General features: G+C 47.0%; 1 protein-coding gene across 2 annotated transcripts; it reads left to right on the top strand.

Annotated features, from left to right (window-relative positions):
* TMEM121 (transmembrane protein 121) lies at window positions 1-26,974 on the top strand. Of its 2 annotated transcripts, XM_081914945.1 has the most exons (3): window positions 1-100; window positions 25,015-25,897; window positions 26,045-26,974. In XM_081914945.1, exons 2-3 carry the CDS (start codon window positions 25,760-25,762, stop codon window positions 26,696-26,698), a joined length of 792 nt encoding a protein of 263 aa, XP_081771071.1. In that variant the 5' UTR covers window positions 1-100; window positions 25,015-25,759; the 3' UTR covers window positions 26,699-26,974. The 2 variants fall into 2 exon arrangements, with proteins under 2 accessions (XP_081771071.1, XP_081771070.1); XM_081914944.1 differs by having other exon boundaries at window positions 25,015-26,974.
* Window positions 26,975-27,849: the final 875 nt, after the last annotated feature.

Raw genomic sequence — 27,849 nt, 5'->3', positions numbered from 1 at the left:
AGCCCGGCGCCCGCGCCGAGAGGCGGGTCGGCGGCCGGGGACGCGCCCGGCCACGACGGGGGCTGGAAGCGGCCGTCGGAGCCCGCTCGGCCGATGCCAGGTAAGGAGAGCGCAGAGCCGGCCGGGCGCCCCGCATCCGGGGGACCCTTCGTGCCTCGTGGGCCGGGATCGGGGCCAGGTTCCCCGGGGGAGGAGGGCATCTCGGCGCCCCCCGCCCCGCCCAGGAAGTCGAGGATGCCGGGGCGCGTGCACGCCAGGGGGGTGTTGGTGGCGGGTAGGGGTCGCCCCTCGCCCTCCCCCTCGGCGATGCCCTCTTCCTCCGGGCATCCCCGGGCCTGCCGGGCCCCATCCGCAGTCCCGCAGCCCGTCGGGGAGCGCGCAAGGTGGGCCAGGCGGCCGCAGCTGGATGCTCTTCCGACTGAGCGCCCCGGATTCGTCCCTCTCCCCTCCCCAGGGCCCTACGGGTGGAGGGCGGCTTTGGGGTGGGGGCCCTCTCTGCTGGGCCGCCCCCGATGAGAGGGAAGGGGAGCAGCCTGCCCTGGGGGGGGGGGGGCTTGAGCACACACGCCAGGCCCTCCGCCAGCCCCACGGCTCGGAGGGCAAGCGCAGGGGAGCCATTGGTGTGGGGGGCTAGGGGACCGAGGCTTGCAAAGCTTCTCCAGGCGACTCTTGGCTCTCAGCTGCTCAGAGGAGGTGGAGACGGAGCGGAACAGTGTGGATGCAAAGGGAGCGGATTCCCCCTGCTGCTACTCCCAGATGCAGAGACAAGGCTCGCATCCTCGCGAATTTTGCATCTTCCCAACTCTTGGACAAAGTCCCACTTCATCTTGACAAAGTAGGACTCGCCAGGCTGGTGTTGCTGGGCGGATGTGGATTTGGGGCAGCGGTGGGGAGGGATTATGGCTGTCCTAAGAATCGGGAGCTGTTCTCCCAATGCTCCACTACTTGTAGCATGCAAGAGAGAATCCCAGCCCCAGCAGCCAAAGGCGGTGCAAATGCTCTCCAGTCGCTCTCCATGGTGCCTGGGTCAGGGAGGCCCTGGAACAGAACAACCCTCTGGTTCTCAGGGCCACCCAGCTTCCAAGATCCCTTGGCTAAGATGGCTGAGACTCGGCCGGTCGTGAGAGGAAAGGGAGCTTCTTTTCCACACATTGCATCCTGCACCGTTGTGCATGCAGACGGTGTCGGCAGGATATTTTGCTGCTGCCGTTCCGAGTGTGGAGAACGTTGCTTTTCTGAGTGTTTCTAGATTGAGACGTCGTAGGGGCTTGTTAGCCACAAATGGATTTTCATTCTCCCTCGGAAAGGCTGGGGCTTTCCTGGTAAGCTGTTCAATATGCTCACTGAATAACCAGTTTACACCCCCCCCCCAAAAAAAAGAACCTGTGAATGAGAGGGTTGGGGTGAGCCTTTAGGGAAAGGACTGGCCTCCAGGCAGGTTGCAGCAGTACTCATTTGAGAAATGTACTGGGTGGGGTGTGGAGGTTTGTCCGTGTAAACCAGACAGCCCTAGAAACTACTATCTATCTATCATCTATCTATCTATCTATCTATCTATCTATCTATCTATCTATCTATCTATATCTATCATCTATCTATCTATCTATCTATCTATCTATCTATCTATCTATCATCTATCTATCTATCTATCTATCTATCTATCATCTATCATCTATCTATCTATCTATATCATCTATCTATCTATCTATCTATCATCTATCTATATCTATCCATCCATCCATCCATCTGTGACTCTCTCTCTGTGTGTTCCTGCTGGAGCTTTTTCTATGTGCTTATGAGCACTCTGTGCATTGCCTCTCTTTGGATCAAACATTGCTAGGGCATCGACTGACTTGGAGGTTTCTAATGCCGCTAATCTGAAACAGATGTGCTATAGAAGCACAGAACTGGAAGGGATCCAAAGGTCATCCTGTCCAACTCATGGCCAATGCAGGAAATCCATCATGACAGCATCCCTGATAGTTGGCCACCCGGCCTCTGGTTAGAAGGAGAGTCCCCGGTCTGTTTCGCTGTCAAACAGCTCATGCAGTCAACAGGTTTTCTGTCATACTAGTTCTACATGCTTTTTTTCCAATTTGAACCCATGGCTACAGGTCCTTCCCTCTGAAATAGCAAGATGAATCTGTTCCATCATCTCTGTGATAGCTCTTCAGCTATCTGACGATGCCTCTAGGCTTCTCCTTCAACCTTTCCTCCCAGGACTTGGTCAATGGCCCTCACTGCTTTTGTCAACCTTCTGTGGGCATTTTCTAGTTCGGCAGTTTCCTTCTGAAACTGCAGTGCTCAGAACTGAACCAGTGGTGTAGCGTGGGGGGTGCAGGGGGGGCTGGCCACACCGGGCGCAACATCTGGGGGTTAGGGTTAGGGGGCGCAAATCCATGGGTTAGGGGGCGCAAATTACTTGCCTTGCCCCAGGTGCTGACAACCCACGCTACGCCACTGAACTGAACATCAGAACTGAGCTGACAAAGTAGAGTAGAGCAGCGCCATTACACCTTACTAAAATGTCAATTTCCTTTTCATACTATAGCATTGAGATAGCCTGTGGAAACATTAAGCTTGTTTGCTTATCCAGTATTTAAGTGCTGGCATCTGTGAGTGCATTAAATGAGGCAGTGGTGAAATGAATATTACATTCATCTGCCAAGCGAGGTATCCTAAGTGGCCTGTACATTTTTAGAGACCGTAGGGCTGCTCTGGTGGACTCCAGGTGAACATAGCAAGCTGCCTCAAACCAAGGGAGTCCCTCTAGCCCAGTATTGTCCAGGCAGCACCTCTTTGGACATTCAGGCAGGGGTCTTTCCCAGTCATGCCAGAGACTGAAACTGGGAGCTTTTGCATGCAAAGCAGGAGATCTGCTATGGAGCTATAGGCTGCTGCTTAATCCACAATTCAAGCTGATTCTTGCCTGTGCTACAGCATGCTTGTTAACACATTTCTGGGAGAAGATGCTTGATTACTACAAATTAGCGCTGATATGAAATCTGTGTATCTTTTCCTTGCATCTTTTCCTTTCCAATCTTGCAACATAGAAAGAAGCAGCTGTGTAGTTTCATTTGCTCATAGGGCTATCCAGTTGTTGGCCAATGGTCAGGGACAGAGGCGTTGCGTCCTTTGCTGGTGCCCGGGGCGTGCACACCAAGCAGGACCAAGGGCTGGGGGGTGGAGGGTAAACAAAACCCACACCAGCCCAACCCTCACCACCACCACCAGGCGGGCATGGGACACAGAGGCTGGCTGACGTGGCCTTGGCAGGTGCATCCACACCAACACTGGCCAGGCGGACATTCAGCGAGGACCGGAGGCAAGGCCAGGCAAGGCTCTGGAGCCCAAAGAACCCCAGCGGCAAGCAGGGCAGGGATCCCTGTATGGGGGTGCCTGGCTTGCACCCCCTCAGAATCATGTGCCCAGGGCTATGGCCCTCCTGGCCCTCTCCATGCTACACCCCAGTTCAGGGGTGAGGAAAGTTGGGCTGCCACAGGTTCCCCACCTTTAGGTTTGGGTAGGAACAGCACAAAATGCATATTTTATTAACTCAGAAGTAAGTGCCACTCAGGGACGCAGGTGGCGTTGTGGTCTAAACCACAGAGCCTAGGACTTGCTGATCAGAAGGTTGTGGTTCGAATCCCTGCGACGGGGTGAGTTCCCGTTGCTCGGTCCCTGCTCCTGCCAACCTAGCAGTTCGAAAGCATGTCACAGTGCAAGTAGATAAATAGGTACCACTCTGGTGGGAAGGTAAACGGCGTTTCCGTGCGCTGCTCTGGTTCGCCAGAAGCGGCTTAGTCATGCTGGCCACATGACCCGGAAGCTGTACGCCAGCTCCCTCGGCCAATAAAGTGAGATGAGCGCCACAACCCCAGAGTCGGCCACGACAGGACCTAATGGTCAGGGATCCCTTTACCTTTACGTAAGTGCCACTCAGGGACATGGATGGTGCGGTGGTCTAAACCGCAGAGCCTAGGGCTTGCCGATCAGAAGGTTGGCAGTTCAACTCCCCGTGACGGGGTGAGTTTCCATTGTGCAAGTAGATAAATAGGTACCACTCTGGTGGGAAGGTAAACGGCATTTCCGTGTGCTGCTCTGGTTCGCCAGAAGCGGCTTAGTCATGCTGGCCACATGACCCGGAAGTTGTACACCGGCTTCCTCAGCCAATAAAGCGAGATGAGCGCCGCAACCCCAGAGTCGTCTGTATCTGGACCTAATGGTCAGGGGTCCCCTTTACCTTTACGTTATTCTGACATCATACTGGACTGGTGCCCAATTCTGACATCATACTGGACTGGTGCCACATGACCCGGAAGCTGTCTGCGGACAAACATGGGCTCCCTCGGCCTATAGAGCGAGATGAGCGCTGCAACCCCAGAGTCATCCATGACTGGACCTAATGGTCAGGGGCCCCTTTACCTTTATAAGTGCCACTCAAGGTGGTTGGGGGCCCTGTTGCAGTCCCCAAATAGGGGCTGATTCCCACTCTGCAAAAGGAACACATGGGACAGTTATTGCGCTAAGTAAAGCCTTGTTGGGGCATCTTAAAGACTTAAGAAATTTACCATAGCACAAGTCCTTGGGAACTGCAAAAAACTCACTCAACGTGTGGTGTTTCACAGCACCAAAAACATTTCGGAAACCTTGATAATCATAAAGAAAGTACTCTGAGCATTTTAAGTTCAGTTAACTCATCCTTGCCTTTGCTGACTTCCTGTCTTGGGCCTGTCACCTATTCTCAACCTAAGCGACCTCACGCAAATCTAATGAGTATAGACAATGGCAGCGAAAGGGGGATGAGTGCTTTTTTCAGAGATATCAAGTCTGGATTGCTTTAACCAGGTGATGTGTTTTTGTATGTAAAGGTTCCTGTTTCTCTGGGTATGTTACCCCTGCAAATTAGAACAGCTCCAAGGCTGCAAGCCAATCTTAACCTGGCCTGATTATTACATGTTTTAGATGGAGAGCCCACTACTCTCAGGTTTGGGTGCTGATGTAAAAAAAATGGTGTTTGGCTTTTGCTGCCCAGCTCCCCATGGGACACTGAGCCCCCTAAGTATATGATGTGTCAGAGAAGAATGGATGGAGGCAGGATCCAGTAGAAAGCAAGGCAGATATTTATTTGTTCTGTTGCAACAGAGTTCCCTCCCCTCCTTGCAAGGAGGGAGAGACCCCGAACAAAAGTGTGCAGGAACCTTTAAAGACTTTGGACGTTGCCCAACCCCCTTAGCCAAAGACCACCTCAAAATCATCATACATACAGCATAGGAGACTGGTCTACAGCAGAAATCCTGTCTGCCAAGATACCTGATAATGGTCACTGATCGCAATACCTGGGCAGCCTGGCCATTCTTTGGTGATGGTTAATACTTTCGTTCCTGAATTCAGGTCACAGGCTCACCTTATTCATACACAAATTGGGCACCAGCTTGGCTGCAAGAGTTTCCAGAAGGAGGTGAGCAAGGTGCCCTCTAACCGCCTTTGGAACTCCACTCTCGATTTGTGTAGGGTTGACTTCTGAGCCTGTAATTCTCCCGAAGATGTCCCGCAAGACAGGGGATTTGCCTGCAAATCACAGATATGACTTCCATCATTTGGTAAGAACACTGAGAAGTATGAGCAGCTCATCTCATAACAATCATTTAGAAAGTTGCCTTCATGTTTTGGTCTAGAACTTTGCTTCCAGGAGGGATAAAAACTTTGGGACAGGTTCAGTCCTCACCCCCCTCTTCTGCTATCAGAAGCCAGCACAAGGATGGCTGCTAGTGTAACACAGCTTTCTTCCCTCTCCTCCCCACTAAATCTTCCCCAGATCTGCTCTGGAGAAGCGGGAGAAGGAGAGAGGGCAGTCTGTGCAACACTGAATTCTGCCGTTTTAAAAAATGAAAGCTTAGAACCTGAGGCCCTTGTTCCTGGTGCAATTGCTCCAATTGCACCATTATAATCTAGCCCTGGTCCCACTGTATTCAGTCAGCTCACTTCCAGATAAGTGTGCACAGGATTGCAGCCCAAAGCGATGCGCGCAATGATTCTCAATAAACAAAATCGATACTGTAAAATAATACCAAAAAATAAGACAGTGAAGCTGGCAATATTTCACAATAAAACATAGTTAACGTTAACATATCTAAAAAAGTGCTAGGCTAATAAAATGGATTTGACTTGACCTTGAAAGGAAATCGGCGCCAATTTGTGGTGAAAGCATTTCAAAGCAAGGGCACAGCTCGGAATTGTTATTCTTTATTCCCAGTACTTTTTGATGCATTTTTCAAGGGAAAGGAATCAGTAAATTCAAGTCAAAATAAAAAAGTCATAAACAACTAGAACAATTTATTCAGTATGGTATTCTGACATCAAGGGACGCAGGTGGCACTGTGAGTTAAACCACAGAGCCTAGGACTTGCCGATCAGAAGATCGGCGATTCAAATCCCTGCCACGGGGTGAGCTCCTGTTGCTCGGTCCCAGCTCCTGCCCACCTAGCAGTTCGAAAGCACATCAAAGTGCAAATAGATCAATAGGTACCACTCCGGCGGGAAGGTAAACAGCGTTTCCGTGCGCTGCTCTGGTTCACCAGAAGCGGCTTAGTCATGCTGGCCACATGACCCGGAAACTGTACGCTGGCTCCCTTGGCCAATAAAGCGAGATGAGTGCCGCAACCCCAGAGTTGTCTGCAACTGGACCTAATGGTCAGGGGTCCCCTTTACCTTATTCTGACATCATACCGGACTGGTGCCCTCTTTAGGCATTTGGCTTGAGTGCGCAAAGAGGCAAGCAGCCACCCAGGGGTGGGCCTCACCCTCTCAACAGCCAGCATCCTCCAGGCACCCCCCACCCCACCCCACCAATGCATGCTGGCTGCGAGTGAGTCTTAAGGGGGCTTAAGGGGAGCAGGGTGTCCAACATGGGGGCAGTGGCGGAGGGGCAAACATGATGTGCACCCGGGGGTGGAGTGATCCGCCCATGGGGGTGCGCCAATCCTCCTGGGGGTGCCAGCGCCACCCGCCGGTCACGCAAATACGCCCGGCGTGTGTTTACTACTTTAACAACAAACAAACAGAGTGCATAGGTATACAGTGGTACCTTGGGTTACATAGCCTTCAGGTTACATACGCTTCAGGTTACATACGCTTCAGGTTACACTCTCCACTAAGCTAGAAATAGTGCTTCAGGTTAAGAACTTTGCTTCAGGATGAGAACAGAAATTGTGCTCCGGTGGCGCGGCGGCAGCGGGAGGCCCCATTGGCTAAAGTGGTGCTTCAGGTTAAGAACAGTTTCAGGTTAAGAACGGACCTCTGGAACGAATTAAGTACTTAACCCGAGGTACCACTGCATTGGTCTGTTTAAATATGAATTTTAAAATAAATAAAACTACTTCAAGGTAAGGACATAATGTATGGCCATCTAATATATTGGATGCTAGTCAACTTGTGACGTGGCCCAGGGCACATTTTTAAGTTGCCCCTTGTCTCTGGAACTTGCCCCTTCCAGATGGCGCTATTAAGACTTCCAGTTAGCAAGAATTTTAGCACAGAATAAGTATTATTTATAAAGAAACACATGCTATTATTACAAAAATCCACCAGACATGAAATGAAGCGTACAAGTAAATGCACACGAGAGTTTTTAACCCTGCTGAAAAGGCTCCTCTCTGTTTCCCCCTCCTGACTCTCAAAAACAGGGTTAAAAACTCTCGTGTGTGTTTACTTCCAGCTGGCAAGAATTTTGGCAACACCTCTTTCGAGAACGGCTTCCCTGGTAGCCGCTTGAGATAATCTTTTCTGTGGCAAGCAAATGCCTTTCTTTTCCTCCAGGACTTTCAGTGGCTTGCAGCCATTTTTAACAATCTTGGCGTCTTTTATCAACCATCCGTTTATTGGGGCTGTTTAATCTGATGTAGATTTGTGTGTCTGTGCTTGCAGAGGCGATTCTGTTGCGGTTGGCTTCTGTAGTTAAGCCATGGTACATTATGCTTTGCTCTTGAGAGCATGAGGCTCTTAATCGCAGGGCCATGGGTTCCAGCCCACGGTTGGGCAACAGATTCCTGCAATGCAGTGAGTTGACTCGTGTGGTTCCTTCCAGCCCTACAATTCTATGATATATTGTATGCTGTTGATCTGCTTTAAATTGTCTACAGTAGGGTTGCCACGTTTCAAACTATTTCAAGCTTTTTAAAGGGGAAATTGGCACTGCCAACATGGGCTGCAATATGTCTGGATTTTTCTGGACATTTAGCCTATTTCCGCCCAGACGCCACTGACAAATGTGGTATCCCTTATGTGTCCAGGAAAATCCAGATGTATTGCAACCCTACTCTAGAGGCCATACATGTATGGAACAAATTTCCATGTACATAATCTTCTTCTTCTTTGGTGATCCCTCGTAGCCGATTAAAGATGGTCTTCCATGAACACGGTTTTAACAGTGAGTCCATAAGTGACTGTGGAGGCCAGTTCTGGATCCACACATCCTTCCACAGTGAGGACATAGGTTTCCAGGTGGGAGTTGATCACAGAGTTTGCCAAGTATGTCTTTCTCTTAGCGCTTTTCTCTCTTTCATCCTGAGTTCAAGCGTCTTCAAAGCCCATGACACCTTTACTAAAGGCTGTTCTCCAACTGGAGCGTCACAGGCCAGTGTTTCCCAGTTGTCGGTGTTTATACTACATTTTTTAAGATTTCCCTTGAGAGAGTCTTTGAACCTCTTTTGTTGATTACCAGCATTACACTTTCCATTTTAAAGTTCAGAATAGAGTACTTGCTTTGGAAGGCAACAATCAGGCATCCGCACAACTTGACCATTCCAACGAAGTTGATGTTGAAGAATCATTGCTTCGAAATTGGGGATCTTTGCTTCTTCCAGTAGACTGGCATTAGTTCGCCTGTACATGTATGTAATCACTATGTACATGATCCATGTACATATTCACTAGGCGGCTGAAATAGGGTTACATGTAACTTGGCAGAGTGTTGGCGCTGACCTTTAAAGCCCTAAACGGCCTCGGCCCAGTATACCTGAAGGAGCATCTCCACCCCCATCGTTCACTAAGGTCCAGCTCTAAGGGCCTTCCGGCAGTTCCCTCACTGCGAGAAGTGAGGTTACAGGGAACCAGGCAGAGGGCCTTCTCAGTTGTGGCGCCCGCCCTGTGAAACGCCCTCCCATCAGATGTCAAGGAAATAAACAACTATCTGACTTTTAGAAGGCATTTGAAGGAAACCCTATTTAGGGAAGTTTTCAATGCTTGGTGTTTTTAAAATTGTATTGGGATCCGCCCAGAGTGTCTGCGGAAAACCAGCCAGATGGGCAGGGTATAAATAATAAATTACAGTATTATTATTATTATTTTAGCTCAAATGGACACAGTGCTGCAAAAAGAGCTGCCCTTTGCTCAAGTGACTCTATAGAATCAACATCTTGTATCTCCTAAGAATCCTCATACATCAGCACTCTTCCAGAACCGTTTTAATATTGGTCTGGCATGGCAGAAACAACAGAGAATCCTGTGTTTCTTTAATGCATAGTGGACTGTTCTCTCAGATGCACCAGTAAAGGTCAGGGTCTCATCTCTTACGTCTTGTATCATTTCATTTGTTGGACAATTGGAGGGTTTGATATTTGCTTTGTAAATGGTTCTATCCTGTCTTGCGTACAACTCCCAACAGCCGAAGGCACCACCCTCCTTCGTGACACCAGGTCCCAAATGAGATATCGCTACATTTATTGTGGGTGAGCTTCATGAGGCTGGAGCCAAACTTCCTCATAGGCTGAGTGAGCCATGAAGATAACAGGGAAGCTGTTGTGCATACAGAGTGAGATTACAAGACAACACCGACTATTCTGAAAGCAAAACAACATCTGTATATCAAATTGTACGTATATCAGACCTTCCTCGATACGATTTTGGCTCTCCGACAGTTGCAAGACAAGCAGAATTATAACACATGTTCAATGTGAAATGGTTGGGTAGATGTTATAGGAAGCTGTAGACAAGTAGGTTGTCTTCCAAGTCCTGCACAAATTGAACTTGATCACAGTTTATAGAACCCGATATAGAAACATACGCAGGGGCTTCCCCACAGTTCCGAGTGTGCAGCACACTGACATTCTCAATATAGCAAGTACTGTATACATTCAGTCTGAAAAGTCTGAATGTGATCAAGATGGTGAGGAGATCTGGTTGCCTCCCTTTTATAGTGCTTTGCCAGGGACATTACACTCAAGGTGATTTGTGGTAAAGCATGAAAAACCGAATCAATATAAATACATCAAAATAACATTCTTATGCCTAGCATGTTAACAAGAGAACTCAGAATGGTAAATCTCGGTGATGAAAACCAATGCATACTATGAAGAGCTCTACAAAGATCTCTCCAAACTAGGAGATGAGGAGCAAAACGGGCAAATGAGCTTCTGTGTAAGGAAGCACAGAGTGACCACACTGCCACAAAGGTGGAGTTGGGCTATGTCATCTAGCCCCACTCCCAGACAACCCAATACTGCAGCATTCTTGGTACATGGGGGATACGGGTGGCACTGTCGTCTAAACCACTGAGCCTCTTGGGCCTGCCGATCAGAAGGTTGGTGGTTTGAATCCTCATGACGGGGTGAACTCCCGTTGCTCTGTCCCAGCTCCTGCCAACCTAGCAGTTCAAAAGCACGCTAGTGCAAGTAGATAAATAGATACCGCTGTGGCGGGAAGGTAAATGGCGTTTCCGTGTGCTCTGGTTTTTGCCATGGTTACCCATTGCACCAGAAGCGGTTTAGTCCTGCTGGCTACATGACCCGGAAAGCTGTCTGTGGACAAACGCCAGCTCCCTCAGCCTGAAAGTGAAATGAGCGCCACAACCCCATAGTTGCCTTTGACTGGACTTAACCATCCAGGGGTCCTTTACCTTTTTTTTTTTTTACCTTTACATGGTCAAAACGTACAATTCATTAGCTAAAGAGAGTCTACCACCTTCTGAGGCAACCTGTTCCATGGCCAACAACAGCTCTTATAATCAGGAAGAGCTTCCTAATGTTTAGTCTAAACCTGTTTTCTTGTAATGTGAATCTATTGCATCGGTAGGGGAAACGGAAAGCAAATCTGGTTGTGTGACAGCCTTTCATATCTTTGATGATGGCTCTCCTCTCACCTATCAATGGTCCCTCTTCCAGACCAAACACACCCTAACTCTTTCAACCTTCATAGGAGTTGGGTTTCCAGGCCCTTCATCATCTTTGTCACCTTCCTCTGGACTTGTTCCACCTTCTTCTGCTGAGGTTCCGAGAAATAGGCACAGTATTCCTCATGAGGTCCGATCAAAGCAGACTAGAACAGTACCATTATTTCTAATGATCTGAACTCCCTACTTCTCTTGATCCAGCTTAGAATTGTGTTAGCCTTTTTTTTAGCTTGTCACCTAGGTATTTATCACATGTTATCCATCCTCTGTTTGTGGATCCAGTTTTCCCTACCTGTAAAAAGAGCTTTATATTTATCTGTTGACATGCAAGTTGTTTGTTTGGGTCCATCCTATTCTCGTGGATCCTGTTTCTGTCTCCTAAGGCATTGGGTATCCCTCTCGTCTTGGTGTCATCTGAGAATTTGATGAGCATCCCTGCTTTTCCTTTCCACGAGTCATTTATAAATGTGTGGAACAGCTCTGCACCCGGGACAGAGCCCTTTGGCCCTTTGCTTGTCACTTCTTCTCAGAATGACAAAGAGCTATTGATGAGCCTGGTTTGGTCCAGCAAGCATTGTCCCCCTATCAGCATTGTCTAGCCCACATTCTGACAATAGCATCGCAGCACACTTTGTGGAAAGCCTTGCTAAAATGAAGGTATACTAAATCCACAAAAATCCCCCGATTTATCAGGCTAGTAGAGCTATCAAAAAGGGAGATAAGTTTAGTCTGGCATGACTTCTTGGTTTATGGGTTGCAGGTGTTTGCTGTGGTGGCAGCCGGTGAAAGCTTGAACCCCCCTCCCATAGGCAACTTTTTAAAAAACAGGGGGGGGGGGAGTTTCTCTTACACCAGATAGGAAACAAATCGGAAGCAGACCATGAGAAAACTATATGAACCCCTAGGATTTTTTTAAAAACTGCCACCTAGTTTAACTAGATGCAAAATATCACCTGAACTGAGATATTATATTTAAATTTTAAAAGACAGTTGAATACAGTGGTACCTTGGGTTACAGACGCTTCAGGTTACAGATGCTTCAGGTTACAGACCCAGGTTACTAACCCAGAAATAGTATCTCAGGTTAAGAACTTTGCTTCAGGATGAGAACAGAAATCGCACGGCAGCAGCGGGAAGCCCCATTAGCTAAAGTGGTACCTCAGGTTAAGAACAGTTTCAGGTTAAGAACAGACCTCCAGAACAAATTAAGTTCTTAACCCGAGGTACCACTGTACTTTAAATAATTGGTTGTTAATTTACTTAGACTGCAATCCTACACCAGATCTATGGCTACTGGAGGAGAGAAACTGCTGGAAAGATCCAGAAAATGTGCCAGGGTTATCCACCAATGCTGGATATTAATGGGAGGAGAAATGAAGGGAAACCCCTCAAAACAAAAGGGGGAATGGGGGACGACCCAGAAAAGCCCCTCTTCCTACTTGGTCAAAAGGGCTCTGCCACGGGCGCTCCTCACCGCCTTGAAGATTGCTCAATATTAATTCTGAAGCAGAAATCACAGGCACAGGATTTTAAGAGCTCTTCTGCAATAACTGTGAGAACCCAAAATCTGATGAGAACAAGAAACCGGAAACCTTACGGAAGCAGCTTCGCAAAATGAATGACCTTGGTCTCAGGGGGAGGTAATTGTGAATCCATGTCCCTTCTTTTGAAAACATTGCCGCACTGTTTGTCCTGTATTAATGAATCCAAACAAAAATGAATCTGAAAGTGTGCCCGTTTTGTGAATTGGCATGAATTAATCTATACATACATACATAATGCACATCTTGCATTAAGACAAGCCGGGGGCAAGTGGGTACATTTCAGTCCTGTGATTCCATCATTCATCTAAATCATTCATGAAATGAAATTACCATGGTTAGTTTGATATGATTTGTTCTTAATAAATCCATGTTGATTGCAAATATATCATTCCTGTTTCTTCTAGATGTTAAAGTGAATCCGCCCCCCCCCCTTTTTTTATGTTGCTGCAATTACTTTCCAGGGATGTGACTTGCACTCAAGGCTTCGTTTGCAATTCTCCAGCCTTCTGGAAACTCATCTCTGTTTCAATCACTTTCGGTGGTGCAATTTGTCAGGTCTTTCTGACTTGTAGTTAAAGACGCTGTTTGTGGAAGTCTTCTGCCATCCTGTCTTTCTGCCATATTTTTCCTCGGTTGCTACTTTCCCCTCATTGAAATGAAGCAGAGGGTGATAAATAGGGCAGTGCTGTGTTGGGGGGGGGAGAGCTAAATATGGACAGGAAGGGTGTGCAGAACGGAAGGCATTGCAGCTTTTAATGCTCTCAAACCGGTAGCATCGCTGGGATGTTTGGAGATACAGAAAGGTAACTCCTTGCTGCAGCTTGGTTTGGAATTGGGCTCAGCAAAACTGAGAGCCTTCTCTCTCAATAGATTATACCTTGGTTTATTATGAATAAGCTCCATTCTGAAATTCAGTCCCCATCACACCTTGAAAACATGATTAGAAGCATGAATGAATGAATGAATGAATCTTTATTTGCGTCAGCCATCAGCCATAGCAATAAAACAACAATACGATATACAAAGAACAGAAATAAAAAGTCAATTATGTACAGTGGTACCTCCGGTTAATTCGTTCCAGAGGTCCGTTCTTATCCTGAAACTGTTCTTAACATGAGGCACCATTAGCAAAAGCATGTCTCCCACTTCGCGCGCACCTCTAGCGCACGATTTCCGCTCGCATCCCGGGGCAAAGTTCACATCGGGAGCAACTGCTTCTGGGTTAGCGCAGCTTGTAACGTGACGTGTACACAACCAGAAGCGTTTGTATCCAGAGGTACCACTGTAAAATACATTTTAGGGTTTCGAATCAATAGTCAAATGTGGGTCTTATTCTGATTGCCCCAGCTAAAAACAGGACCGTCTTTAGCAGATGTGGCGCAAGGGGTGCAAATATCCACCCAGCGCCCCAAATTACCATGGATAGTGTTGGGGTGGCCATAGCTGTACACTGCCAGCCATTGGGGGGCGCAACTCTTCCCCATGCCGCTGCAGGAGAGGAATCCCCACAGAGGCTTGGGAGTGAAGTTGCGCCCCTCCCAAGCCTCCTCAGGAGAAGAAGAGTTTGGATTTGATATCCCACTTTATCACTACCCAAAGGAGTCTCAAAGCGGCTAACATTCTCCTTTCCCTTCCTCCCCCACAACAAACACTCTGTGAGGTGAGTGGGGCTGAGAGACTTCAGAGAAGTGTGACTAGCCCAAGGTCACCCAGCAGCTGCATGTGGAGGAGCGGGGAAGCGAACCCGGTTCCCCAGATTACGAGTCTACCGCTCTTAACCACTACACCACACTGGAGGAGAGTGATCTCCACAGAGGCTTGGGAGGGAAGCTGCACGCCCGCTAGCCTTATGGTTGGCGGGGCGCAGCTGGCGGGTGTGCAAGGAAAGGGGAGGCCACCGGCAAAGCTGCGCAGCTCCCCCACTTGTTGGGGCGCCCCTGAGAGGCCAGCGCCCTGGCGTGATGCACCACTAAGCCCTATGAGAAAGACGGCTCTGGCTAAAAACCTTAATGATCAGAAGCATAAAAGCAGCTTAGTGCCTTCCCAATCTTCCTACAAAATCTTGCAGCCTGCTTCCTAGACCTATTTAAGGTGTTGTTGATATTGACATATACAACCCTAGCTATCTGAATAAATGTCTCATTTGTCTTCAACCTGCCTAGATCAAGAAGGGAGGCTCTTTTAGTGACAGGGCTGCCTTCCAGTGGCGTAGTGTGGGGGGTGCAGGGGGGCCCCGGCCGCACCAGGTGCAACATCTGGGGGTTAGGGTTAGGGGGCGCAAATCCATGGGTTAGGGGGCACAAATTACTTGCCTTGCCCCGGGTGCTGACAACCCACCCTACGCCACTGCTGCCTTCACCCCTGTTGCATTGCTGCACGCCTGGTGTGCTGCTCCTTTGATTTTGTGTTGTTTTGTGGTTTTAATTTAACATTTTCAATGAATTTTATGTAACTTCGTGGTGAAGGGAGGGCTGCAAGCAGTGCTTTTTTCTGGGGGTACGCAGGGGTACATATACCCCTAAACATTTTGTGAATCTGTGTATTTTTGTCCATTTGCCGTATTTATTTTTCATGATTTGAACTATAAAATGGTGATTTTCTTGAGTCAAAACGAGAGCACCCCTAAACATTTTTTTTAAGGAAAAAAGAAGCGCTGGCTACAAGTACAAACAAACCATTCCTCTACCCGTGGATACCAAATTGCAGTCCTCTTTCAAATCCCACCTACTCCATCTTGCCTTGTCACTCAAATTTTCTGCAATGCAGACTCTCTATTTCCCTTCTCTTGCTGTCCAGGCTGCTAATATTCTAAAGTATCTTTCAGCTGGAAACGTGGCCGCCGCTGCCTAACTGTTGAGAGAGATTGCTCTCCCAGTCTGAGCTGAAAGGGAATCTGGCAGGGGGAATGAGAGGAGATGCTCAGAGCTCTCACGGGAGGAAACTCCCAGTGACCAAATGGCAGGAGGATTCTGGCTCTGTGTGTGCATAGGGAGGGCAGAGGCAGAAGGATTTCCTGTCTTTTATATTTAAAAGCTTACTGATCAGCAACGTGCACATGGTGTGAAATGAGGTGCTGTGTAGAGTTGCTTAGATTCTTACACACACACACACACACACACACACACACACACACATTAAAAATTTCTGTTTTACAATTTAGAATATTCATTTAAATAACCTTAAAATTTCAGTGACTTCAACCTTAATAAATATTTATATAAAAAAAAAAATTTCAGTGACTTCCCTTCTGCTCTTTCCATTTTCTGTAACATGAATCCCTGCATATTTTATATAAACTAAACCATTCAGTATTGCGTTATTCCAGTGGTACCTCGGGTTAAGTACTTAATTCGTTCCGGAGGTCCGTTCTTAACCTGAAACGGTTCTTAACCTGAAGCACCACTTTAGCTAATGGGGCCTCCTGCTGCCGCCGCACCACCGGAGCCCGATTTCTGTTCTTATCCTGAAGCAAAGTTCTTAACATGAAGCACTGTTTCTGGGTTAGTGGAGTGTGTAGCCTGAAGTGTATGTAACCTGAAGCGTATGTAACCCAAGGTACCACTGTACATCCATCAAAACTTATTTACACTGTAGAATTTATCTTAATGCTGCCCATGTTTTCAAGTGCACACAACCCCCCCCCATATATTCAATAAACATTTTCCAATCTTCTCGAAACGTAGGTTCTTCTTGTTCTCTTATTCTATATGTTAAGTCCACAAGCTGCGGATATTCCATCAGTTTAAGTTGACATTCTTCTTTTGTTGGGACCTCACTCGTTTTCCATTTTGGGGCTCTGCATGGGCTGCAGTGCTGGCACACATAAATAAACCTTTTTTGACACCTGGGAATTTCCATCTGAATTATCCCCAACAAAAAGGACTCTGGGATTTTTTTTTTTTTTGGAAAAGTGCTTTTTTGGAAAAGTCCCAGTACTCTTTTACCCTTTTACAAGTCCAGCCCATATGAAAGAACATCCCATCAACCTCATTGCATCTCCAGCACTTATCTGATTCAGTCTGACACATCTTAGCAAGCCTACTCAGAGTTAGGTACCATCTGTAAACCATTTTCAAGTAGTTCTCCTTCAAGGAATAACATGTAGAGTTGCCTAGATTCTCAAGACCCCATCTTCAACCTCCCTAAATTGTCAGTGAAGTCCACAGAAGTCGCCGCCATCACTCCATGTCTTCTGCAGCACTTGGGATGGAGCTAGGAGAGCAGCGACTCTCCTCCATTCTCCTCCTTGCTCTCTCACACCACTTTTGTTATTCTCACAATTACCATGAATTAATGGTAATTCTGGTCCTGAATGGGGTAACTGTGCCCCTGAAGGACCAGGTGCGCAGCCTGGGAGTCATTCTGGACTCACAGCTGTCCATGGAGGCGCAGGTCAATTCTGTGTCCAGAGCAGCTGTCTACCAACTCCACCTGGTAAGCAGGCTGAGACCCTACCTGCCTGTGGACTGTCTCGCCAGAGTGGTGCATGCTCTGGTTGTCTCCCGCTTGGACTACTGCAATGAGCTCTACGCGGGGCTACCTTTGAAGGTGACCTGGAAACTACAACTAATCCAGAATGCGGCAGCTAGACTGGTGACTGGGAGTGGCCGCCGAGACCATATAACACCGGTCTTGAAAGACCTACATTGGCTCCCAGTACGTTTCCGAGCTCAATTCAAAGTGTTGGTGCTGACTTTGAAAGCCCTAAATGGCCTCGGTCCAGTATACCTGAAGGAGCGTCTCCACCCCCATCGTTCTACCCGGACACTGAGGTCTAGCACCGAGGGCCTTCTGGCGGTTCCCTCACTGTGAGAAGCCAAGTTACAGGGAACCAGGCAGAGGGCCTTCTCGGTAGTGGCGCCCGCCCTGTGGAACGCCCTCCCATCAGATGTCAAAGAGAACAACAACTACCAGACTTTTAGAAGACATCTGAAGGCAGCCCTGTTGAGGGAGGCTTTTAATGTTTGATGTAGTACAGTATTTTAATATATTTTTTGGAAGCCGCCCAGAGTGGCTGGGGAAGCCCAGCCAGATGGGCGGGCTATAAATAATAAATTATTATTATTATTATTATTATTATTATTATTATTATTATTAATGTTACTCGCTTACTACAGTTTTAGCTACTCGGCATGTGTCATATCAGTGCCCTGATCTCACCATGTCATTTTTTTTCTCTCTCCTCGCCTCACTGGCAATTCTGTCTGATCCATCCTGGAATTAGCGGCTGAGATTTTAAATGAAAATAAATGCCAGTCTTTGCTCGTGGATAATGCCTAGAAATTGGATTTGATTAACATTATTGACACTATATATTGTTTAATTAAGCGCATGCCCACACAGTGCAGGATGGTGGCATTTGCATGCAAGCAGAGAAGGCAAATTCAGGATTGGGATGAAGAAGTCGTCCTCTCTAGAGTGTGAATCAGGTGCTCAGATATGAGTTATGGAAAAAGAGACTGCAGGTGGGCTTGCAGCCTGGCAGGCAGCAAAGAAGAATAGATGGACGAACCTCATCAGCAGCAAATAGCTGAAAGTTAGGGCAGCAGGCAGTGAGACAGGATTGAGCCCCATGAGCAGAAGGATTGTGCTTTGTGCTGCAAGAGCCTCAGCTTGAGCTGTCTGTGGGTCTTTCTCCTGACCAGTGGCCAGAGGCTAGAGAATAGGGGCCTCACAATGAACCGAGGGCCAAACGATGTATACCTGAAGGAGCGTCTCCACCCCCATCGTTCAGCCCGGACACTAAGTTCCAGTGCCGAGGGCCTTCTGGCGGTTCCCTCATTGTGAGAAGTGAGGTTACAGGGAACCAGACAGAGGGCCTTTTCGGTAGTAGCACCCACCCTGTGGAACACCCTCCCTTCAGATGTGAAGGAAATAAGTAGCTATCGTATCTTTAAAAGACATCTGAAGGCAGCCCTGTTCAGGGAAGTTTTTAATATTTAACGCTGTATTGTTTTTAATACTTGATTGGGAGCCACCCAGAGTGGCTGGGGAAACTCAGCCAGATGGACGGGGTATAAATAATAAATTATTATTATTATTATTATTATTATTATTATTTATTATTATTATTATTATTATTATTATTATTATTATTATTATTATTATTATCTTCTTCTTCTTCTGTTGCTTCTTACATTAGGTTTGAAAAACAGTATTTCATATTTATGAGCTGCACAACTATGTCTAAAGTTCCTCAGAATTGTGATGGGAGACAAGAGTGGTCCTGTGGAACCGTTACCAGAATGTCTATATGAGCATTTTTATTTTATTTTTAAGTTGCAAAGTCACCAGTTTCAAGAAGAGTAATGCTAGATTTATGGCAGATTTTACTTCCTATTCCCCCCCCCCCCGCCACCTTTCTACCTTCATTTTCTGCTGCTAACTCAACTAGAGATTTTTGCAGCTGGGATCAGCCTGGGATGTAAGAACATCAAACATTGCTAATTCTGGCTGAACTCAGACTGGAGCTCATTTTATAGCTTACTTGAGCAAGGAAGGGATACTTTTATGCCATGATACTGTTAGCACAACTGTCATCCAGTGAAAGCGGTAAGGAGTAATTAACAGCGGCTTCCAGGTTGCTTATAGGAGGGCCAGGGCTGTCTATTCTTTGCAAATCTCTTGCAACTTGGCCTCCCATACACCCACCCCTCCTTAGCTTAGAATATCAATAATAATACAGCCGTACCTCGGATCTCAAATGCCTTGGCTCCCAAACAAATCGGCTCCCAAACAATCAAAACTCAGAAGTGAGTGTTCCAGCCAAACATCCAGTGGGGCTTCCGCGGCTTCCGATTGGCTGCAGGAGCTTCCTGCAGCCAATTAGAAGCCGTGCTTTGGAAGTCGAATGTTTTGGAAGTCGAACGGACTTCCAGAACAGATTCCTTTCGACATGAAAAAGCTTCCCCATACAGGGCTGCATCCAGATGTCTTCTTCTTCTTCTTTTAAAAAAAATATTTTTATTAAACCATTTTAACAAAACAATTATCAATCGAAATAACCAATTACATTTCCCCCCTTTCCCCCCTTCCCTCCCTCTCCCACCCCCTAAGGACTTACGGTACCTCAGCTCCCCCCTCTGATTTGTTGACACATATTATTCTCTGCATGTTAAAAACTGTACATATCATTACCTTATCTGTCATATATTCTACTAATAAATTTGTGGATGTTTATTCAAAACCTGCCAAGGAGTCCAAATCATTTTGTTGTTTTTTTTAGACAGTTTGTTAAGTCCCCATTCTTCCTTGAAGTCACAGTTGTCCTTATATGTCAGCTTTGCCAACTCCGCATAGCTCATCAGTTTTTCTTGCCATTGTTCTAAAGGTTGTCTTCTAAAGGTTGTATAGTTACTTATCTCTTTGACCTGGGGAGGCATCAGTTTATTCCCCCCCCCCCTCCAATTATCTTTAGGCAGCTTTTCAGACTTGCTCCTTTCCCCAAGGCAGTGTTCCTTATTCAAAAACCAATCTCCGTCTATCTCTACAAGTGCACCTTTTCCTTTTCAGACAAATGTGGGGAAGGAGAAAGTGAGGCTAGGTGTGGATCTCTCATCCGACAGAAGCCGCTGTGTCACAGCTGCCTGCCTGGTACAATTTTCCTCTGGAGAGGAGAATTGGGGAGCATGCAAGCAGGACTGGGAAAGGTGCCCACTTAAGGCTGACCCAGATTTTTGTTGCAGAAATCAAGCAGGGGTGCTCACCTAAGTGGGTAAAAGGTAAAGGTAAAGGGACCCCTGAGCATTAGGTCCAGTCATGACCGACTCTGGGGTTGCGGCGCTCATCTCGCTTTACTGGCTGAGGGAGCCGGCGTACAGCTTCCGGGTCATGTGGCCAGCATGACTAAGCCGCTTCTGGCAAACCAGAGCAGTGCACGGAAACACCGTTTACCTTCCCGTCAGAGCGGTACCTATTTATCTACTTGGACTTTTGACGTGCTTTCAAACTGCTAGTTTGGCAGGAGCAGGGACCGAGCAACAGGAGCTCACCCCGTCGCAGGGATTCGAACCGCCGACCTTCTGATCGGCAAGTCCTAGGCTCTGTGGTTTAACCCACAGCGCCACCCGCATCCCACCCATATATGCAGATATGGAATGGGGACGGGGACGGGGAAATAAACATTGACGTCATTCATTATCTAAGGCAAGGGTAGGCAACCTAAGCCCCGGGGGCCGGATGTGGCCCAATTGCCTTCTAAATCCGACCCATGGACGGTCCCGGAATCAGCGTGTTTTCACATGAGTAGAATGTGTCATTTTATTTCAAATGCATCCCTGGGTTATTTGTGGGGCATAGGAATTCGTTCAACCCCCCCCCCCCAATATAGTCCAGCCCACCACATGGTCTGAGGGACGGTGGACCGGCCCATGGCTGAAAAAGGTGACCTTGTTGTAGTCAACTAGCATGGCCACTCTGTAGACTCAGACTGGTAGTGGATCCCAAGCAGAGGTGGATCCCAGTGCTTGATAAGCAGAGATGCCAGGGTTCCACTCCCTCAGCCTTCTCCCAAATGAACAGTAGCAACCACTACCACCACCAGGGCCAGATTTACGAATAAGCTAAACAAGCTATAGCTTAAGGCCCCAAAAAATTTAAAGGAAAAAAACAACCTGAATGTACATTTCCAATATATAAGATAAAAAACAAATAAAATAAAACCTACAAATAGCAACAGCGTTTTGTGTTGTGTAGGCTCCTATAGCCTGCTCCCTAAAATATCACTGGTTTGCTCATATTTATATATAGCAGGCATGTCTAAAATCCAGTCCGAGGGCCAAATCCGGCCCCCTGGTCGATTTAATCTGGCCCCCCCAAGCAATTCTGAGAAGTGAATCTGTTGCGGCCCCCGAGCGCCTTGTGGTCGGCTTCTTCTGCACAGGAACCAATGCATCTACGGAGAGCTGCAACTCTCCAGTGTCAACCCTTGGAACCACTTTGGCCGGCCCTCATGCATGTTCACTTCATCAGATCTGTCCCTCTTTGAAAACAGTTTGGACACCACTGATATATAGGGTGCCTACATTCTGCATGTGCAAATGGCTTTAGATTCCTATTAGGTCCATAAATCACCATATAGCATATATTCAACACAAAAAACACTGACCATTTGTTGTTGACAAAGGACAGCTGGACATATAAAGGGCCACATTAGCTTCAGTAGCACAGGGCCTCATCAAACCTAAATCCGGCCCTGAACTGCCACCAAAACCACTTTGAAGGGCTTGGGTCTGCCTGCGTACTAGGGCTTCGATGCTCCCCAATGTTTGGGTTTCCCCAGTCCAAAGTGCATGGAGGTGCCTAAGAGGGATGACGGACAAGCTTTGCCTTGAGAGACATGTATTACCGTATTTTTCACTCTATAAGATGCACCAGACCACAAGACACACCTAGTTTTTGGAGGAGGAAAACAAGAAAAAAAAATATTCTGAATCTCAGAAGCCAGAACAGTGAAAGCAGCAATCCCTCTTGCTGTTCTGGCTTCTGGGATAGCTGCGCAGCCTGCATTCGCTCCATAAGACGCACACACATTTCCCCTTACTTTTTAGGAGGGAAAAAGTGCATCTTTATAGAGCAAAAAATACGGTATTTGTAAAATATTGTTGCACACTGCCTTGATGTTATGCATGAGATGGTGGTGTTATGCATGAGTCTTATAGAGCAAAAAATACGGTATATTGAGGAGAAGAACTGCTTTATACGGTATGTAGGAAGAGCCACGTTTTTCTTCAGTGCATGGCTACAGGCTATTTAGAACAACCCACAGAAAGGCAGAGACAATTTAATTAAATATTGAAAAGTGAGGTCAAGTTATTAAAATAATTCTGCCATTTTTAGGAATAAACTTGCCTTTGGTACCTTGCCGCAGGCTGTTCTGCTGCGTTAATTCTGGGAGTTCCACTTTTGCCGGCCCATGTCTTGCTCTTGCCAGGCAAATTCATGAGGGAAGCAAATATGCAAATTGGGTGTCTTTGCGGACTCATCTGGGATTCGAATCAACAAACAAACACTTTCATGCAAAACCAGAATGAAACCCCTGAAGTCATGAGCCCGACTGCCTTTGAATCTCCATTCCTTTGATCGCAACAATTGCCGATTGCCACGGCTCTGATTTCCATAGAGATCGTTGCTTGCTGCTGGGAAATGAATGAGAGCACAGGGACTGCACACAGAGAAAGGAATGGCTCAGCATTCTGACAGCGGCTGGCCAGATGCCACAGGGAAAGTCTCAGGCGTGAAAAGGTGGCAGTATCCAGACCTTCCTGTTTGCTGGTCCCCACATCTGACTCTCATCATCTCTGCCCTGGAAGTGCCAAGCAGTCTCCCCCAATATGATACCCTCCAGATATTTTAAACCAGCTGCCCTCCAGAGCTGTGCTTGCTGGGAAAGATGGAGGTTATAGTCCAAAACATCTGGAGGGCATCAAGTTGGAGAAGGCTGGTTTGGAGACTCTGATGCATCTGTGATCCAAGACTCATTGAATCTAGATTCAGGTAGGTAGCTGTGTTGGTCTGACGCAGTCGAAATAAATTAAAAAATTAAAGAAATGGACGGTGGAGGAAGATTGGAAGAAATTTAAAGACTATTTACAAAAGTATTGTAAGATCAATGAATGTTAGAATGATGTTGGAATGAATTTATGTGACTCTAGCAGAAATGTAACAAAGATTTAAGAAAAATAGACTGTTAATTGGTGAAAGGAAAGAAAGGAAACTTATATTAGTATCAAGAAAAATTCTCAGGACAAAGATTTGAAAAGAGGGAAAGGATTTGCTGAAATGGATAATTGACTTAGAATACAAGAAAGGGAGGTGTGAGGTCAGGGAAATAAGCTAATGAAAGGAAAGTAATGGGAAGATTTGTTGTATTTTTTCCTTTTTCTTTCTTTTCTTCTTGATTCTTCTTTTTGCTTACTGATTTTTCTTTTTTCTTTTTTGTATTTTCTTTTTTCATGTTTAAAAGGATGTTTTCTTGATTTCTCTTTTTGTACTTCTAAAACTTTAATAAATATCTTTTTTAAAAAATATAAAATTAAATTAAAATTAAAAAATTGTCCAGTAGCACCTTAGAGACCAACTAATTTTGTTCTACGTAGATGGAAATGTACAGAAAAAGAAGGAAAATTTTATCACATGTGGTGGGAATGTAAAAAGTTAAAAGCTTCTGGGAAATGATATATAATGAGATGAAAAAAATGTTGAAATATACATTTATAAAAAAACCAGAAGCATTTTTACTTGGCATTGTAGGAAGTGATATAAATAGAAAAGAATGTAAGTTGTTTTTATATGCAACGACGGCAGCAAGAATAATATTGGCACTAAAATGGAAGCAAGAAGAATTACCGACAAAAGAAAAATGGAGGATGAAATTAATGGACTATGCAGAACTAGATAAACTAACAGGAAGGATTCAAAACCTGTGGGACCAGAAATTCACAGAAGACTGGTGTAAATTTACAGACTATTTGAAAAGTAATTGTGATGATCAGACTATGTTTGTAGGTTTGCAAGAAGTTTTGTGAGGTGAATTATTGGAACTATTGCAAAAATGGATAAAGGGGAGGATGGTTAGTTAAGATAATTAAAGATAATTAAAGGCAATATGAATTTAAGAAATGCATAAGGTAAAGGTAAAGGTACCCCTGCCCGTACGGGCCAGTCTTGACAGACTCTGGGGTTGTGCGCCCATCTCACTTAAGAGGCCAGGGGCCAGCGCTGTCCGGAGACTCTTCCGGGTCACATGGCCAGTGTGACATCGCTGCTCTGGCGAGCCAGAGCTGCACACGGAAACGCCGTTTACCTTCCCGCTGGTAAGCGGTCCCTATTTATCTACTTGCACCCGGAGGTGCTTTCGAACTGCTAGGTTGGCAGGCGAAGAAATGCATAAGAAGTGGTTAAAACAGTGGATCATCAGAGGTGCTGATGGAAGTCCAAAAAAAGATTGTATAAGTGGTATGTATTATAATTTATATGTTAAAATTAATAAAAGTTATTATCAAAAAAAAGTTTGTTCTGCGTATAAGCTTTCGTGTGCATGGTATCTGAAGAAATGAGCATGCACACGAAAGCTTATACCCAGAACAAACTTAGCTGGTCTCTAAGGTGCTACTGGACATTTTTTAAATTTTTTTCATTGGATCTAGTAAACCCCACCAAGTGATTCTCTTTTGTGATCTCCCAGCTTTGCCTAAATGAATGAAAAATGTGATGTTTACTGGTGAGGGGTTAGCTCAGATCCCGACTGGATAGGATGTAGGTTCTCGATACATCCTCTCATGTCTTTTCTTTGGTTTATTTCAGATCTGAATGGATGTCTCCCGGAAAGCGATGGGCGAGCAGAACCCTTGCTTGGAAATGCAAGTCTTGTTCACCATGGATCCTGCTCCAAATAGGTTTGGGTCAGGAGGAGCAGAAGAAGTCACAGGAGAAAGGATACCCTGGGAAATGTCTGCGCTGGTCCTGTCTGCGGCTCTGGAAGAGTCTGAACCAGCTGTGGAGTAACATATTCCCCTTTTACACTGATACGGCTGTCCAATAGTTTCTCTAATTGTTGAGGAGCTGAACAAGTTGCTGCCAGGAGGTCCATAAGAAAGATTGGCCTCTGGCCAGTGCAGGACTCCTCTTACCCCCAAGAAAGAAATTAGTAGTGAAAAGTCGAAGAGAATTGAGAGTGGGAAGGGACGGAAGGGAGAGGAAGGGAAAGGTTGGTGCTTTCAGGGGTACTGAGAATGGTTTTGGGCAGAAGGCAACTCCAGTAGGAGGCAGCGAAGGATTTGCTTGAGGTCATTCCATGAAGGAACCTCCATCCATACGTTGCAAAGCCTCCAGGAGCAATGATTGTGTCGAGGGTGCTGTGTTTCTGGGCTACTGGAGCCTGAGGACATCACATGAAGTCTCTGGTCCATCTGTCATTGCTTTGCTGGAACTTCTTCTGCGGCAGAGGACTTCTGCTGCCCGCCTCGTGACACTCCATCAGAGATGAGCGCAGGCCTGCCTTTGTAGCAAGGAGGCCCGAGGGAAGAGTGGGCGCCTCCATCGTCTCACCATGGTGCTTCCACCCCCGGACAAGCGGCATGTGTGTCTCACCACTATTGTTATAATGACCAGCATGGCATTCATGGATGCTTATCTAGTGGAGCAGAATCAGGGGCCCCGTAAGATTGGCGTCTGCATCATCGTCCTGGTAGGAGACATCTGCTTTCTGATTGTGCTGCGCTACGTGGCTGTCTGGGTGGGGGCTGAGGTCAAAACGGCCAAGCGTGGCTATGCTATGATTCTGTGGTTCCTCTACATCTTTGTACTGGAAATCAAACTCTACTTTATATTCCAGAACTACAAGGCTGATAAGAGAAACCTGGAGACAGTGGCCAGGAAGGCACTGACCTTGCTGCTCTCCATCTGCGTGCCAGGACTATATTTGGTGCTCGTGGCTCTGGACAGCATGGAATACATCCGCACTTTTCGGAAGAAAGAGGACTTGCGAGGGAGGCTTTTCTGGGTAGCCTTAGACCTCCTGGATATCTTGGACATTCAAGCCAATCTATGGGAGCCACACAAGACGGGGCTGCCCATCTGGGCAGAAGGTCTCATGTTCTTCTACTGCTACATTCTTCTCCTGATCCTCCCTTGCGTATCGCTCAGCGAGATCAGCATGCAAGGCGAGCACATTGCTCCGCAGAAAATGATGCTCTACCCTGTCCTGAGCCTGGTGACCATCAACGTCGTCACCATTTTCATCCGCGCCATCAACATGGTGTTGTTCCAAGACAGCAGAGTCTCCACCATCTTCATCGGCAAGAACATCATCGCCATTGCCACCAAGGCTTGCACGTTCCTTGAGTACAAGAAGCAGGTGAAGGAGTTTCCCCAAAATGCCATTGCACTTGAGCTGCAGCAGAACTCGGTGCCCCACAACCAGACGGTCCACAGTTCGCAGGGCATTGCCCACGAGCAGTCGCCCACCAGGGAGATCTTGGACACATGACAGGGCTCCTCGGGCGTTGGCGCTCGCTCACCTTCCCTTGGTGGAGTGGGAGAGGGGGATTGTGCTCTCACCCCAGCACCCAGAGCTGCCCCCACCCCCGGCACAAGGTTCTGATCAAAGTGGTGGAACACCCCATGCTTCTCAGGTATTTTCTTGGGGCCCTCTAGAAAGGAAACAAAACCAAATGGACCTCCGGAGAAGAACTCTGCCCCAGCCAGCATCTGATCTTTTCTATCTGTTTGTTATCTGTGCATCACAACATGACGGGAATGAGGATTTTTGTTATCACAGTCTTTTCTAAGGAAGGGAAGGGGAGGGCGGGGAGAATCGGGCCTTGCACTTTTACCAGTGTCCCTGTAAACATGGGTGTCTTATTTAAAATGGCTGTGTTTACAGTTTCTTATTTTTAAGACGAAAAAGCCACACCCGTTCGATCCTTGCTGGGATCTCTAGCAGAGTCCGGACAGTTTTATAACATCCGGCAGCAGCTCCTGGTTCTGTTCAGCTGCTCACAGCAGCCATGCCGTTCTCTTCAGGCTTGGGTGCAAAAGTTTAGCCGTGGCAACTCTCTGGGAAAAGAGGACCTCCAACGTGGCCAAAGTGCGAAGGCAGCCGCGCCAGGAACAGTGTTTGACAGCCAACGGAATGCTTTGTAAGGGTCATTCTGATGCTTTGTCAAATAATTCAGCACAAGGTTCCTGGGTTTGTTTTTATTTTGGGGGGTGTGGGTGTAGGACGGTTTTCTCATTTTCCAACTCTCAGTCCTGGTGGCTTGATTTTTCCGGGGGAGGGGGGGTTTCGCCAGAGGGGGTCAGGGCGAGGAGAGCTGCCAGATGGGGCTACAAGTAGAAGCTGCAACCATAAGGATGATGCAGGTTCATTTTTATTCTAGCAGCAGCGGCGGCAGCTGAATTTAAAAACGGGCTGCTTTTGTATAAACCACACAGTCTTTCTCTAGGCGAGAGCAGGAGCCGGTCCCTCTGTGCAGGTCAGAGGAGCAGCAGTCAGATCCAGCAGAGGATGGGCAGCAGTCGGATCCAAGCACCATGAACATGCTACCAAGAATGGAAGCCCCATCCAAGCCGAAATAAGGTCTTGCAGTGTCTCTGTCCTGCTTTGAAGCTGCTAGCAGCAAATAAGGCCGACACCCA

Source organism: Podarcis melisellensis (genome assembly GCF_964234715.1).
Source record: "Podarcis melisellensis genome assembly, chromosome: 6".
NCBI lineage: Eukaryota > Metazoa > Chordata > Lepidosauria > Squamata > Lacertidae > Podarcis > Podarcis melisellensis.
The sequence above is the reverse complement of the archived record's forward strand: the minus strand, read 5'-3'. Positions and strand labels throughout refer to the sequence as shown.

Excerpts from the sequence above, each read along its gene's own strand:
- TMEM121 (XM_081914944.1), top strand. The coding sequence starts at position 25,760 with ATGGTGCTTCCACCCCCGGACAAGCGGCATGTGTGTCTCACCACTATT.